The sequence below is a fragment of the Trichomycterus rosablanca genome, chromosome 4, assembly GCF_030014385.1.
Source record: "Trichomycterus rosablanca isolate fTriRos1 chromosome 4, fTriRos1.hap1, whole genome shotgun sequence".
NCBI classification, from domain to species: domain Eukaryota; kingdom Metazoa; phylum Chordata; class Actinopteri; order Siluriformes; family Trichomycteridae; genus Trichomycterus; species Trichomycterus rosablanca.
This window is the reverse complement of record NC_085991.1, coordinates 33,136,206-33,150,411: the sequence shown is the minus strand read 5'-3', so window position 1 is coordinate 33,150,411 and position 14,206 is coordinate 33,136,206. Positions and strand designations below refer to the sequence as shown.

General features: G+C 39.6%; 1 protein-coding gene across 5 annotated transcripts in view; it reads left to right on the top strand.

Annotated features, from left to right (window-relative positions):
- Positions 1 to 14,206, top strand: part of chd3 (chromodomain helicase DNA binding protein 3) — a 69,079-nt gene that overhangs the window by 22,676 nt on the left and 32,197 nt on the right. For 4 of the 5 annotated variants that reach the window (XM_062994204.1, XM_062994201.1, XM_062994203.1 and 1 more), the window contains 13 exons: positions 56 to 180; positions 1,861 to 2,092; positions 2,599 to 2,768; positions 2,907 to 3,084; positions 4,411 to 4,497; positions 4,626 to 4,711; positions 5,502 to 5,635; positions 5,790 to 5,934; positions 7,319 to 7,484; positions 8,369 to 8,508; positions 9,852 to 10,104; positions 10,908 to 11,048; positions 12,245 to 12,373. In XM_062994204.1, the coding sequence (XP_062850274.1) occupies positions 56 to 180; positions 1,861 to 2,092; positions 2,599 to 2,768; positions 2,907 to 3,084; positions 4,411 to 4,497; positions 4,626 to 4,711; positions 5,502 to 5,635; positions 5,790 to 5,934; positions 7,319 to 7,484; positions 8,369 to 8,508; positions 9,852 to 10,104; positions 10,908 to 11,048; positions 12,245 to 12,373 (1,986 nt within the window). The remainder of the gene's footprint in view (positions 1 to 55; positions 181 to 1,860; positions 2,093 to 2,598; positions 2,769 to 2,906; positions 3,085 to 4,410; positions 4,498 to 4,625; positions 4,712 to 5,501; positions 5,636 to 5,789; positions 5,935 to 7,318; positions 7,485 to 8,368; positions 8,509 to 9,851; positions 10,105 to 10,907; positions 11,049 to 12,244; positions 12,374 to 14,206) is intronic. The other variant, XM_062994202.1, reaches the window with a different exon arrangement.

Below are 14,206 nucleotides of genomic sequence, written 5' to 3'. Positions count from 1 at the left end.
ATGAATGATTTTTTTGCAATGAGAAATCAACAACTATTTCTTTTTTTTTTTTCAGCACCAGGAGCAGTTCAGTTCTGTTTCCTTCTTTCTACAAGGGCTGGAGGTTTGGGCATCAATCTGGCAACTGCAGACACTGTTATTATCTTTGACTCTGACTGGAATCCTCATAATGACATTCAGGTGTAGTGTTCATTAACACAGATGTGACAAAAACATTAACAACTTGATCAGACCAAATGTAATTAGACCAAATATAATTACAAACACCATTTCCATCAAAGTTGGGATGTTTTGTAAAATGTAATTTAAAAAATCTGTGCTTTAATTCTCTTATATATTTATTTTGCTGATAAAAGTACAAACAAAAGATTTCCAATGTTTTCACTGATTAACCATATTGTAGTTTGTTAATATACATTTAAGATTTGACACCTGCATCACACTCCAAAAAAGCTGGAACAATGGTGTTTACCCCTATGTTCCTTTACCTTTTCTATTGATACAACGTTTTAAGGGTTTAGAATTAAGGACATTAACTGCTAAAGTTTTGCAGGTACATTTTTTGTCCATTCTTGCTTGATATGATATTTCAGCTGCTCAAAATTTCGTGATCACCATGATCTGATTCTCTTTTTCGTGCTGCACCATAAATTTTAAATGGGAGACAGATCTGAAATGCAGGCAGGCCAGTCAAGCACACACACTCTGTGTCTACAGTTGTAGCGTATACAGAAGACCTGACATCCTCTTGCTGAAATAATCATGTATCTCCCGGGAAACAACGTCGCCTTAATGGCAGCATATATCTCTCTGAAATTCCAATATACACCTTTGTGGCAACGGTACCTTTACAGATATGCAAGTTCCCCATGCCATGTCACTAATGGATTCCCATACCATGATAGATGCTTTTGCACTTTTCACTGATAACAGGATGGTCTGAATTGTCTTTTTCATCTGTGGCACAGAGAACTCAAAGTTTGTTTTTATTGAAAACAAGCTGAATTTATCTGACCACAGCTCACGTTTGTCACTGTCTTTTGGACCATCTGAGATGAGCTTGGGCCTAGGGATCTCTGAGTTGTTTCTGTATTCTCCTTTAGGTTGCATTTCTTAATGCAGCGATAGACTGTGTTAACTAACAATGGTTTTTTGAAGTACTCTTGACGTTATGTGGCCATATTTATCACAATAGCGTGACAGTTTTGCATACAGTGCTGTCAAAGGTCATGTCCATTGAACAGTGGTTGCTGGCTTTGCCCTACATGGACTAAGATCTCTCCAGATTTCCTGAATCTTTTCACAATATTATGAACAGTAGATGGTGAAAGACTAAATTATTATATAAAATATATATAAAATCTTTCATTTTACTGACAATTCTCTCTTAAGGTTTGGTATAAAGTGGTGATCCAGGAATTCTCATTGCTTGTAAAGACTGATTCTTTGGTGGATCCTCCTTTTAATTCACCTGCTTATTGTGGAACACTATAATTTAAATATTCTATATTCTAACAGTTTTTATCAATTTTAAATGTGTTTCTATTTACAAAATACCATTGTTGATCTAAAAGAAAAAGTTGATCAATAAAATTCATTGGAAATATTTTTTTTTGTCAGAAAAAGATTCAAGAGAATTAACAAATCACAGCTTCACAGATTTTACAGTATGTTCCAACTTTCTGAAAATTGGGTTTGCATTTGTCTGCTATCTATGAAGCTTTTTGTTACAGTGACGTAAACTAGCAAACAATAGTGGTTTAAAAAAAAAAAAGATTTCTGTCTAAGCTACCACTGAAATATACAACTTATATTTCTTCGTCTGTTTGTCCCTTCTCATTTCTCTTTTCTGTTTCTCAGGCGTTCAGTCGGGCCCACAGAATTGGCCAGGCCAAAAAGGTGATGATCTATAGGTTTGTGACCCGTGCCTCTGTAGAGGAACGCATTACCCAGGTGGCCAAGCGCAAAATGATGCTGACTCATCTGGTGGTGCGTCCGGGTCTTGGCTCCAAAGCTGGCTCCATGTCCAAGCAGGAACTGGATGACATCCTCAAGTTTGGCACTGAGAAGCTGTTTAAGGACGAGACTGAGGGTAGGAAAGGCAACTCCATACTTGCTCATAAGATGGAAAGGGATGATCAGCAAGCTCATAGTTGGGTCTCTTTTTGCTCATATATTATTTACAAAATAAGTGGCACAGCGTTTTATTACAGTTTTCATATCTCAGCGGTGCTATCAGCCGGACGGGTGTATACACAGATATGATCGGCTATGTCTAGGAAGTGGAAAGAGGGGAAGTGGTTGGAGCCCCACAGTGGATTGGCTGTCTAAAAATAAATGAAATGAATGAAATATACGTAGTTAAATATTTGTTCTCCCCAACTGTAAGACCTGTGTTGTAATGGTATTGTCTGGCACATTTGTGAATTAAGATAATTAGGTCAGGAACGTGTTGAGTGTTGGACTACATTAGTATCTATTAGCATACTGCTACTTAGGACCTTTGAATTACGGTTAGTTCATCCCACGTATTGCATTTGCCAAGCCTCATATGAGCAATGTACATCCTTTTCTAAACTGATTGTGTGTTTAAATCAGCGGGTGACAATAAGGATGAGGACGGCAGTGTAATCCACTACGACAATGCTGCTATTGAACGCCTGTTGGATCGAAGTCAGGATGCCACGGATGACACAGACATGCAAAACATGAACGAATACCTCAGCTCCTTCAAAGTAGCCCAGTACGCTGTTCGAGAGGATGACAAAGTAAGAAAGAGTAAAAAAAACCCATTAAATACTGAAAAGTAATAAAAAGCAGCAAATATTTGTAAGAAAAAATCTTTTGTGATGATACTTATTGTTGTTCAAGAGCTTATGTTATTGTATAATGCTGTGTGTTTACAGATTGAGGAGATTGAGAGAGAGATCATTAAGCAGGAGGAAAATGTGAACCCAGACTACTGGGAGAAGCTGCTTCGTCACCATTACGAGCAGCAACAGGAAGATCTGGCCCGTAACCTGGGCAAGGGCAAAAGAGTCCGTAAACAGGTCAACTACAACGACGCTGCTCAAGAGGACCAAGGTACCTTACTACACACAACACAAAGCACAAGCGCATCATGGGATGCTAAGAGATTATCTACATGTACAAAGTAATCAGTGCTGTGAGTGCACCTACATGTATTTGAGTCTGTCACAATTATTATGTAACCACCTAATAATATTTGTGACCAATCCAGATAAGGACCATTATTCATCATGGTTTTACAGTACTGAAAAGAAAACTTTACAGTCCTGAAAAGGTGCTTCAGGTTTAAATCTCAGCACTGCTATCAGCGAACCGGACATGATTGGCTGTGTCTGAAGGGGGGACTGGCCAAAGCTCTGCAATGGATTGGCACCCTATCCAGGATATCCCAGTGTTTCCTGGTGAAACCAGACTTGCCATGACCCTGATCAGGAACAAGTGGTTGATGAATTGAAAAAACATTCCTCAGAACATCAGCAACTATTTGTATAATTAAACCTTCATATTAATGATCAAGGACTTTTGCTATTTTTTACAGAAATTGCATATAACATTCATATTAAAATAGATCTACAGACCGAATTTATGTAAAAGTTGGGATAATTATCAGAAGCATCACTTTTGTAAATGTGACTAAAACTGGGTAAACTTCAGATCTAGAGTGAAAACACGTCTTTATAAAACGTAACATTTGCACCAATAAATAAAAAAACTACAGAGAAGGGGCGCTCAGGTGGCACAGCGGTAGCGCACCAGCTATCCGGCTGGGCTGGGCACCTACACGAGCAACGATTTGCTGTTGTTCATACAGGATGGGAGCCGGACAGGGAACTCCACATAACTGATGCAATTACGACCTCTGCTGGCTGATTGTTGGCACCTGCACAGAGTCGAGGAATAATGCATTGATTAGGGTGTGGCTTTCCGTACACAAAGCTGATCTGCATATGAACTTGCCTCGTGCAAGTGAAAAAATGCTGTCGGTACTGCACACGTGTCGGAGGGTGTGTGTGTCAGTCTCGCTCTCCTCAATCAGAGCGGGGATCGGCATCAGTAGAGAGAATGCAATTGGGTAATTGGATACACTAAAAGTCGTGAGAAAAAGGGGAGAAAATGGATAAACAAAAATATACTTTAAAAAAACTACAGAAGAAAAAAGACAAAGCTTGATTTGACATTGTGACTTTTTTTACCTAATTTTCACTACTTAGTTTAGTCAGAGCCTATTCCCATATTGAGTTTAAATTGGAAACCAAATATTGTAAGCCACTGTTAACAAGCCTTTATTTGAAGCCAAAGCAACCACTGTGTTTAAATAGTTTTTGTAAAGGCATTAGTGCTGTTTGTTCTAGCCATTGACCATGCATTCTGTTGTTTCAGAGTGGCATGCTGATATTTCAGATAATCAGTCTGAATACTCGGTGGGCTCTGAGGAAGAGGATGAGGACTTTGACGAGAGGCCAGAAGGTGAGGAAAGATTTCACAGATTCCTATGAAGGAACTAAGTAAATAGAATTGGTGCAGGTCATTGCCGTGTGTATGAACATATACAGTAATGTTTGTAATGTAAGACTGGGCTCTGTCTGTTTTTGCAGGTCGGAGGCAGTCACGGAGGCAGATCAGAAATGAAAAGGACAAGCCATTGCCTCCCCTGTTGGCCAGAGTGGGAGGCAATCTTGAGGTAAAAACAACCTATTTAAATCTGTTTACTGCATATGTTTTGTTGGCCGTCTCCTGACCCATTGCTGGAGGGTCATTGTGTGCAATTTTACATGGTTTTAAAATGAGTACCAGTAATTAACATCTGGTTGTAATTATTTATTGGCCTTTTAGTGTGTTTGATTATTTTTTGAGGTGGAGGAGCCTGTATAAACATTAAATCAGGCTTTGTGCTCTTTAAAACACGACCAGTTGTGAGGTCTGTATTGAGCTTTTTACTAGGCATTTTTATTTTCCTTAACCCCATGTTTGAGCAGTAAAAAAAAACAGACCAGCAACCACCCTGACCAGATGCTGGTCTGTTTTTTTTACTGCTCAAACATAGGGTAGATAAAAAAGATAAATAACCAGGAAACACTGGATCCAGGGCAAGAATAGCCTGGACAGGGGCTAATCCACTTCAGGGCTTTGGGCATCAAGGCTCAGGCATAGCCAATCATGTCTGTGTACATGCTTGGTCGGCCAGTCTCACTGCTGAGATTCGAATCTGGGTCTTAGTGATGATGGGCTAGCGTAAAAGACTGCTGTGCCAGCCGAGTGCCCTAGATTTATACATATCACTGCAAAATATCAGACTTTATGATTGTATTGTTTTACATAGTTACACATGAATTAATCAGATTCACTCAGGTCTTGATCATATCATATCTGCTGCATTTTATATGACTGTGACAGACACAGTGTTTACAAAATAGCCTTTGAGAAATACATGTGTGTGTGTGTGTGTGTGTGTGTGTGTGTGTGCATTCCAGGTATTGGGCTTTAACACCCGTCAAAGAAAGGCATTCCTGAATGCGGTGATGAGATGGGGGATGCCTTCTCAGGATGCTTTCTCCTGTCAGTGGCTGGTACGAGACCTTCGTGGCAAGAGTGAGAAAGAGTTCAAGTAAGAATGACATGAGCAGAGCTGCAGATGGACTGAATGCTAAAACAAAATGCAAATACAAGTTTACAGCATCATTACTAAACGTTTATTTTCTTTCTTTGTTAATGTTTTTTCATCACTGACTTTTTCTCCATTTGGTTCTGTCATCCTGCAGGGCGTATGTTTCACTTTTCATGAGGCACTTGTGTGAGCCAGTAGCAGATGGTTCAGAGACGTTTGCTGATGGTGTGCCAAGAGAGGGTCTTTGTAGGCAACCTGTGCTGACACGCATCGGAGTCATGAGCCTGGTGAAAAAAAAGGTCTTTGCTTGATCATTTAAATCGAAGTTGCATTATTTTATGTTATTTAGTACTTTGCCACCTATTACTTAGTAATAAATAGTTACACAGGATTATTGGAAATTTGCAAGAAAACAGATTTTGCTTTTTCTAAGCATATAAACAGTTTCAATTTAAATATTTGATAAAATATTTAAGATATCCACATCATCACTAACCAAACTTCATGCTTGACACTGGGTATAGTATTCTTCCAGCCATAACCATCCTGAAAGTCTTTTATTGGAATGTTTCTTCATTGTCATGATAAGACTGCTTAGATTAATGGACAAACTTTTGGGCTTTCTCCCATGACCAGACAGATTTGCTGCTGTGCCATAAATGTGGAACTTTTGAACAATACTCCCAGTGGTGTCCCTAGGAATGTTCAAGAACTTAGAAATCTTCTTAAACCCATTGCCTGTTTGGTTTAATAATGTGATCTTCTTTCTTAGCTTTTGTGACAGGTCCATAGTTTTGTGACAGGTCCATAGTTTTGTGACAGGTCTATAGTCATTATTGAGTTTTCAATGGTTTAATCATGTTGGAACCCAACAACATTGTGTAAAACACAATTTTAAAATACTAAATATAAAAATCATCCTGCTGCTGATGCACTGATGTACTAATACCACATAATTCATTTTCTTTGTTCAATTGGAGCATTATTCAACTGATAATTACTTTATTTAAAGCAAAATTCATCTCTGCAGAAAAGTCATAGTCATAAAGCTTTATTTTTTTGTTTTGTTTTGGGGTGGTAAAGTGGGAGTTGACTATTTTGCTTGCTTCCTGTTTTGTGCAGCTTGACCAAGGTAAATTATATTGTTGTGTACAAACTAATGTTTCAGCATATAGACAGCAGCATTGGAAATGCTCACTTAATTTGCCTATGCATTGTTTACAATGCAGCCCAGCATTAAAAGTATAAATGTGTGCAGTGGTAAAAACCAATAGAAATGTGATAATGGTGTATGCATGCACTACATAATTGAAAAACTGGGCTAAAATCCAGTTAGCCTTATCAGATTTCTAAAACTCAAATTCGTCTGCACTTCTGTAATCTGATAACAGGAAAACCCAGATATCAGAGGATGCAGTTTACATTAACACTTCAGTTAAACACCAAAATCCAAATAATGATCAGATTATAAGTGTGCATGTAGAACTTGTTCTTGTCCCTTGGTCAAACTATACTCATCTGTATGAATATCATGTGAGTCTAGTTTATGTGATAGTATTATTGGTCAGCAGTGAAACTTGGACCCGATGTGGGAAAGTGCTAGACTATTGAAAGCATCTGGAAAAGTTATAACATTTCCAGAAATGTTAAATGCAGAGATGCATTCTGTGCTGGTGCGTGCAGGTTCAGGAATTCGAACACATTAATGGGAAGTGGAGTATGCCAGAATTGAAGCCTGAGACAACTGGGGACTCCAAGAAGTCTTCAAGAGCTTCATCGCCCGCCATTAAAACAGCTACACCCACTCCTGAGCAAAGCTGCAACAATACACCTTGTACCTCCAAACCAGGTGTGCACACAAATCATCACACCTTCAAACACACAAACAAATGCATACAGACAATTTTAAACCACAAAGCGTCTTTCAGGCTGCAGCCAAACACACATCTGATTCCACTTTCACAAGTCAGTCTTGGTGAAAGCAGAGCCAGGCGTCTTTGATGATCATTTTGTAAACCTGCAGCCATACGCCTTTGTGGGTAAGACAACTTCAAGGCACTGTTTGTTCACTAGAGGGCAGTATGGGACTGGAGTAATCGGATATAACTTAGCCCAGCCTGATGCTAATTTGTCAGTTCACCACCAGCCGCACGATTCACCCCAGAGACTTTAGTGGGGCCAGAATGTTCTTACTGATGAATAGTTACATTTTAGGGTATAATTTACATGAACCGTGTGGCTCAGAAATATTCTCTGGACTGTTGGGTAGCTGTCAAACAGATGCATTCAAACCACATATGTATACACTGGTCCTGCAAAAGTACAGTATGATAAATGTAAACTGGGGCAATATGAACATTTTGTCACTGATACCAATGCAGTTTTTCTATTGCTATTACACACGTGGCGTCTGAGGCTTGTGTTAGATATGTCCCTTCTTGGTCAGTTCTGCAGCAGTAGAGGAGATACAACAGAGCAATTGTATATGAAAAGACTGAGAGAAAAAAGGGACAAATGTATAAGAAAGAATAAAAAATAGTTGTGCAATAAAACAAGGGCATTATAAATTGTCTGTGTAAATACAATCCACAGTATCCGGACCAAATGTGAACATTTAAACAGGACTTTACTGATACAGCTGTCAATTTCTTAAACTCAGACCAACAGTAGAAACTCACAAACTCTTAAAATATATAAAGACATTATTTGTTTGGGTTGGTCATTTTGTTGCAGCCACACCTTCTCCACCTGAAAAACCAGAAAAGAGTGGAAAGGAGGGTGAGAATAAAGAGAGCGAGAGCCAGACTGAAACAGAGATAGAGAGGGGGAGAGATGGAAAGGAAGGAGAAAGTACAGACAGTACTTTTAAAGAGGTAAGTGTGTGTGGGTGGGTGTGTTGTGGCGTAGTGGTTTCACTACAATCAGAAAGTCGCGACTGTTAGGCCTCTAAGCAGGACCCCTAACCCTCAATCACTTGCACTGTATTTAGTCACAGTTGTAAGTTGCTGTGGATACAGCATTTAAATGCTGTAAATGTTAACATTTAATAACACTGGAAGCTCTTCTGCCGTTCTGTGTTTAAACACACATGCCAGTCACACAGTGGGTGTCTTAATGAATTTGTTTCTTAGCGGGCCGGGGGATTATCTAGAGTGGCCGAGGCTGGATGGATGTATTGGTGTCCTGCGTGTTATTGCACTGCACCCAGTGATTTTGGGGAAGCTGGACCCAATGTGACCCTGACCAAGATAAAGCGGTAGCAAGAAAATGAAGTATTACATTATTACTTATTATAGTATTGTCACAATGCATTTGTACTATAAAGAGTAACCATTAATAAACATAAGCAGTAAATATATTAAAGATAATGGCCTCAGTACGGAGCTGCCAGGTTGGGCCCTGCACCCAAGTTTTTAAGGATGAACCCAATATGCAGGCAAAACAATACTGTGGCTAAAAAACCACAAACAAACAAAAAATCTATGTGCAAAATGGCCAAAGTAACAAAAGTATTTAAAGAAATATGGATGAAACAGGTTATCACAAATGTGTCAGCTGCTCAGTCTACCAGCATTTCAGAAAAAACACAGAATGAAACAGGTTACAACACAGAAGCCATCAATTGTCTGACAAATAAGCTATGGAGGTAAACAGATAATCCTCCACCTGGAAGGAAATTAATGTGCACCTCCATGCTTCGCTGCAGGCTGTTAGTGGCATGGCAGGCAGGCATAATACTGTAGTCTGTACCCCCCTGACAAACTACAGCAGGTGAGTTTGTTACAATAAATATTATTACTAAACTACACAAAGAGCGTGTACCAAATATTCTGAAGCCTTGACCAGCAAATAATAAAATTAGAAAAAATTGATTTGATAATTACATTTACATTTTAATTTTATGGCATTTAGCAGATGCTTTTATTCAAAGTGACTTACCATTATGAGCAACTAAGAGTGGTGGGGCTTAAACCGCGACTTTCCGATTAGTAATCCAGTACCATAACCACTGAGCTACCAATGCCTTTTCAGTGAAGTAGTTGATAATGAACACTGTGTTAATATTGCATGAAAATGCAGGCTTGTGGGACGTGAATATTAATTGTGTTTTTTAAAAATAAGCTACAGTTATTGTAGCTGTAATACTGTTCACTGACGGTGTGTCCAAGTTTTAGTATTTGTAGTGAAAATTATTGTTTTGTCCCTCAACATTTAGCCTGTTTCAACTTTAAAGGAGAATGAGAAATCTTCACCCATTGAAAAGTCTGAATCATCTGAAGGGTCCACAGCAGCAGGACCAGGAGACTCCAAATCAAAAGCAGCTCCAGACACCTTGCCAGGTTCACCTAAACAAAATTGTGAAAAGGAGAAAGGTGGAGAGGAGGAGATCCCCCAAAAAGAGGCTGGTAGTGAAAAATTGAAGGAGGAACAGTCTTCAGATCTTCCAGCAGTTAAAGACGAGAATCAAGGTACAATGAGTTTTCCATGCTGTATCTAAAACCACATAGTTCCATTCTAAATAGTAATTTAGTATAGAACTATGGAGGAGTCTGTAATATGGAATTATTTATGAGTGACTCAGCAGTGAAGTGCAGTTAAGCAAAGTGAAGTAGCAGCTGATAAATTCGTGTCACCAGAACCATTATTCGTGCAGCATATTATATATATCACATCATGTGTCCATGGCTCTTGGGTGGTTCAGCAGTAAATTACACTAGCTAGGATCAGGGTTTTGAATTCCCAGTGTTTCTGTCAGCTGATTGGATGTCTACAAAGAGCAAGATTGGCTATCTCTGAAGAGGGGGATGGCTGAGGCCCCGGGAATTATTGCCTTCCTGTCCAGGGTGTGTTATTGCATTGCGCTTAGTGAATTCAGGAAATTAGACCAGCCACAACCCTGATCGGGTAAAGCAGTGCTAAAAGTAAAAAATGATACAAATTAAACAATTGTTTGTCCTGGGTTGATCACGTTGGACATGGCCGACCACCAAAGAGAACTTGGGCTCTCTAATGCAAATCTCATTTGGTTTGCTGTCTGACTCTTTGTATGCAATACAGTGGAAAATTTACTACATGGCCAGTGGCCAGTGACTACATGTGAGTCAGAAGGGGGCTTGCTAGTCTGCGGCTCTTGTTGGTCAGTGCAGGGGTGATGCAAGTGGCAGAGGAATTGCGATTAGTAATTGTAAACGACTTGGTGAACTGACTGATGAGTGAGGGACTCACAGCAAGGGTGATACCTGTAAAGGTAAAGCTTTCCTTTGTCTTGCAGCAGCAGAGAAAGCAGAGCAGAGTGAGAGGGAGGAAACAGGAGAAAAACTCGGGGACAAGAAAGAGAAAAGTGAGGAGAAGCCTACAGAATTACCAGAAAAGAAGGAAAAGACAGACGGCCAAGTGGTGGATATTAAAAATGGTAATTGCTGAGAGATTTTTTATTTATTTATTTTTTTAAACTAACAGACCTTTTTTGCCTGTTATTGCATATCTGTTTCACCAAAATACTTTAGATCATTAACCAAAACATAATACAACACATCTAGCTAATTCAGCCAAGCTGAAGTTTAGGTAACACTGTAGAATATTAACCTTACAAAAATCTAGCTTTTATCCTGTCCTGACAACATGGTCAAAATGTCTTAATACCTCTTCTAATAAGTGGATTAAGCTAGTTCAGCCACACCTTTGCTAACAGGTGCACAAAATCAAGCATAAAATTGTTTAATCTGCATAAACACTCAATGACAAAAAGCGCAACAGACCAAAGAACTCCAAGAATTGGTTCATAAAATGAAGTACTTTTGATCTTTACCTATAGGTAAGGGCCTACCTAATTCATGGCCGTTAAAATTGCGCCACTGACCGTGAAATGAGCCACTTCTCTGTTTCCCATGAATTATGCAGTTTGCTGTAAATTTCTAAATTAAAGGTTTGTGTTTTGCAATTTAACATTTTCCTTTCATGTAGCGTAGGAAATATAAGGCGCAGTATGCAATATGAGGTGGTCCTAGCAATCATACGGCAATTACGTTAGTGTAACAGACTTCTCTGTGGTGTAGTGTGCTGACAATACGTACCGAGTGCATTTTGTCCCTTTGGGGAGTCCATAAAGTGTGCTTCTCCACACACGTGATTATCTTTGTGTGCCCCCAAAAGAACAAGCCAGTAAAATATTTTGCTCCCGGTAGTTGTCTATGTACAGTTTTTTTTTTTATAAACTTAGCAAACTCCAAAGATGCTCGATTACACTAGCAATCGGTTAGACAAAATGTCCAAGATGTCTAAAGCAGCTAAAAACACTACTCAGGTAACTGAGTTTAGGGTTTAGCTCACAACTGATTACGTGGATGCCTAAGGGGTGTGTAAAAACACAGATAAGAATTTTAGGGTAGGCTGTGCTGTGTATTTTAGCTTCCATTGATTCTATCATTCGGTTTATGAGTGTTATTTGATGACTGTCATGAAATGTGGCATTTTTGTTTAAAAATCCATGAAATCTGTGATTTTTGGAAAAAGGGCTCCGTGAATTTAAGGACATTTTCCTGTGAATTTAGTAGGGCCCTACCTATACGCATTACCAATATAACGTTTCTTATTGCTTTCTGGTCTTAGAGGAGGGAAAGGTGGAAAAGGATGCAGGCAGAGAGATCAAAGGACAAAAGGAAGAGATGGTCAAGGGGAATAGCAAACCAACCGAGCGTCCACGGTTTATGTTCAACATTGCAGATGGAGGGTTCACAGGTAAAGAAATCTATTTGTTAGAAATAAGCATACATTTACTGTAGGTTTTTTTAGTTTTCGGTTTCTTAGGGCAGCACTGTTGCCTCACAGCAAGAAGGTCTTGGGTTCGATTCCCAGGCGCGGCGGTCTGGGTCATTTCTGTGTGGAGTTTGCATGTTCTCCCTGTGTCTGCGTGGGTTTCATCTGGGAGCTCCGGTTTCCTCCCACAGTCCAAAAACATGCAGTCAGGTTAATTGGAGACACTGAATTGCTCTATAGGTGAATGGGTGTGTGTATGTGTATCTGGCCTGTGATGGACTGGCGCCCTGTTGAAAAGCTGGGATAGGCTCCCTCACCCCCCTGTGACCCTAACTGGAGCAGTTAATAAAGTGAGTGTGAGTGAGTTTCTTAGGGCTTTTTAATTTACTAGTCCTAATCTCTATTCCCATTGCTTTCCTACTAAGACCCTAATCCCTATTCCCATTGCTTTCTTACTAGGATCCTAATCCCTTTTCCCATTGCTCTCTTAGTAGCTCTCTCATTATATTTCTAAAGCTACGGCAGCAGTAGAAACCCTGTTAACACAAAAGCTTGCCAGGTTTCACAGGTTGGAGATTCTGTTGTGTACATGAGTAGAACTTTTACAGATAAGACCGTTCTCTGTTCTCTAAATATTTTCACTGACATGCAGCTCTGTGTGACTTCTGCCCAAATTATCTAAGCACTCAGAATATAAAAAGCTATCTCTCTGTTAGATAAAATTAACACTGGGTGGTTTCTGTACTAGCACGAGGCCCTTCATACACATTGCCCAGATGTTAGCACATTTTATTTAAACACTGCCTCTGTCTTAATACAGGTTGAAGTGAAGCTGCATGCATGCTGATGGCACATTAGCTTGAATGCTATGATTTTTATGGTTGTTATTGTTTTCTGTACACATGCCAGTTGGTTTCATTGCTTTTTATGCTAAGTGCAAACTGCTTAATTTGTAGCCGTTGGTGGACAAGTTTATCTTGTCTGGCCGCTAGGCTTGGCAAGTACCCATCACTGGTACTCTAGTGTGCCTCACTCAGGAGCGCTTCAATCTGAAGGAGTGCAGATTGCAGTAGCATGCCCACATGCCATACAGTTATGGTTGGCAGGAGTCATGCAGGCACTCTGAGCAGCTTGTCACATTGTGACAACCACTTTTCAACCAGGTTAGGCACTGATGTCGGATAAGGAGTCCTTGCTCACAATCATTGTTCCAGTTCATCCCAGTGTTGTTCATTGGGATTGAGGACAGGGCACTGTGTAGGCCACTGGAGTTCCTTTACATCAAACTTGTCAAATTTCAATCTCGACCCATTATGCCTGCTTTGGCCTGGCAAGAGGAGGTGCAAACCTTCCTCTAACACACCATTTCCTGTGCTAATGAATAGATTGACCCAATGCTTTATAAGGGTATGTCAACACAGGTCAGTGCTAAGTGATCAGTGCTCAGACTCAGCCAGCAAAAATGAGAAGAAAGAAAAAACTCATATCTCACTTGATCTCTGCTTTCTTTTGTTTAATATATGAATATATTTGCCCTTTGTTTTTTGGAAGCACGTGACACTCTTTTTGTGATTTGTTGTGTTTTTTTCCAAGGCCAATGGCTTTGTACGTCAGTGGAAATCTGTTATTTGTTTATATCGTTAGAGCGCCGGAATACAATATTTTGATCTCCACTTCTGGGGATGACTTTGTGCTTCAGTTGAGTAACTCTTTTTGTTACAATCTCCTTTGTTACAAGTTCTGCATTTGGGTCCACATTATTACTTTTAACAATAAGGTTGGGGTCTTCGGGTGGCACTGTGGTCTATTATGCTA